Source organism: Saprolegnia diclina (assembly GCF_000281045.1).
Source record: "Saprolegnia diclina VS20 unplaced genomic scaffold supercont1.18, whole genome shotgun sequence".
Classification (NCBI taxonomy): domain Eukaryota; phylum Oomycota; class Saprolegniomycetes; order Saprolegniales; family Saprolegniaceae; genus Saprolegnia; species Saprolegnia diclina.
The window spans coordinates 1-1,053 of NW_008246085.1; the positions used below are offsets into that span (position 1 = coordinate 1).

At 58.7% G+C, this 1,053-nt stretch overlaps 1 protein-coding gene across 1 annotated transcript; it reads right to left on the reverse strand.

Moving 5' to 3' along the window:
• Positions 1–5: 5 nt before the first annotated feature.
• Positions 6–698, reverse strand: SDRG_06495 (hypothetical protein; the record flags this gene model as incomplete). The annotated part of the gene is made up of 1 exon (XM_008612276.1): positions 6–698. A coding segment is annotated over exon 1 (681 nt), but the record flags the coding sequence as incomplete, so codon positions are not given.
• Positions 699–1,053: the final 355 nt, after the last annotated feature.

A 1,053-nucleotide genomic window follows, 5' to 3' on the forward strand; every position in this document is an offset into this window, starting at 1 on the left:
ACGACGTCCAGAAAGCCGTTGGACGCCGCGTTGTCCATGGCCGCGACCGTGCACCCGGTCGATCCTGCCTCGTGAAGCAGCTGCAGCGTCCCGAGGTGGCCGTAGTAGGCGATCATATCCATGGCAAAACCGATGACAGGGCAGTGCAGATACACCATTTCGGCGAGGTTGATGCCCTTCTCGCGCACGAGGTACTCGAGAAGACGCGCGTGGCCGCCGAGCGCTGCCGCCGTCGCAAGGGCCTTCGGGGTCTTGAGCAGCGACTCGAGCTCGTCGAGCCAGACGTTTTCCATGGGTGCACCCATGATCTCGGGGACCACGATTGAGTCGTCCCCGTACGAAGCGTTGGACGCATCCGCGTAGAAGGCGACGTCGTGTGTCATACCTCCTTGGATCTCTTTGCCGTCGTACAAGACTTGCATCACGCGCTTGTACATGTCCTTGGAGCGGATCAAGCGAAAGCGCTGCGGACCGAGGTAGGCTCTCGGCAACGTCGCAAGGTCGCCGGGCCAGTCGAGGCGAAAGGCGTCGGCCCACAGTTCCGAGGCCACGTCGGCCCACAGCTCCGCGGCCACGTCTTCGTCCGAGGTATCCTGCTTCAAGGTGCCGTTGAGCCACTGCGTGAGTACGCCAGCGTGGGCGAAGATGGTCGGATGGAGGTCCTCGATAGCGTCCCAGTTGGCCATGGCGCTTGTTGCGGATTGTGAGTGCACCATCCGTGTCATCCGGATAAATTACTGACAAGTGCAAAGTAAATTTACCGTTTTTATGACGAAATTCCGGTCGGCCATCGCCGCCGGGAGCCATCGATGGCACTGAACGACATGTAGGCGAGGGCACTGGAGTCACATGCTAGCTGCACACATTTCGTTATTCAATGCTTCGACGTAGCTCACCGCACAATGTCAATGAACTCACTATGTACACGCTGTGGTACGAGGGTGGATCCATCTTTTTCCCGAAATCTATTTTCTGAACCGGCTAAAAAAGCGCTACAGGTGGTGGCGAGCCGCAGACCCAGTCCTGCTGTAGCCGCCGGAAGTAGTTCATCTT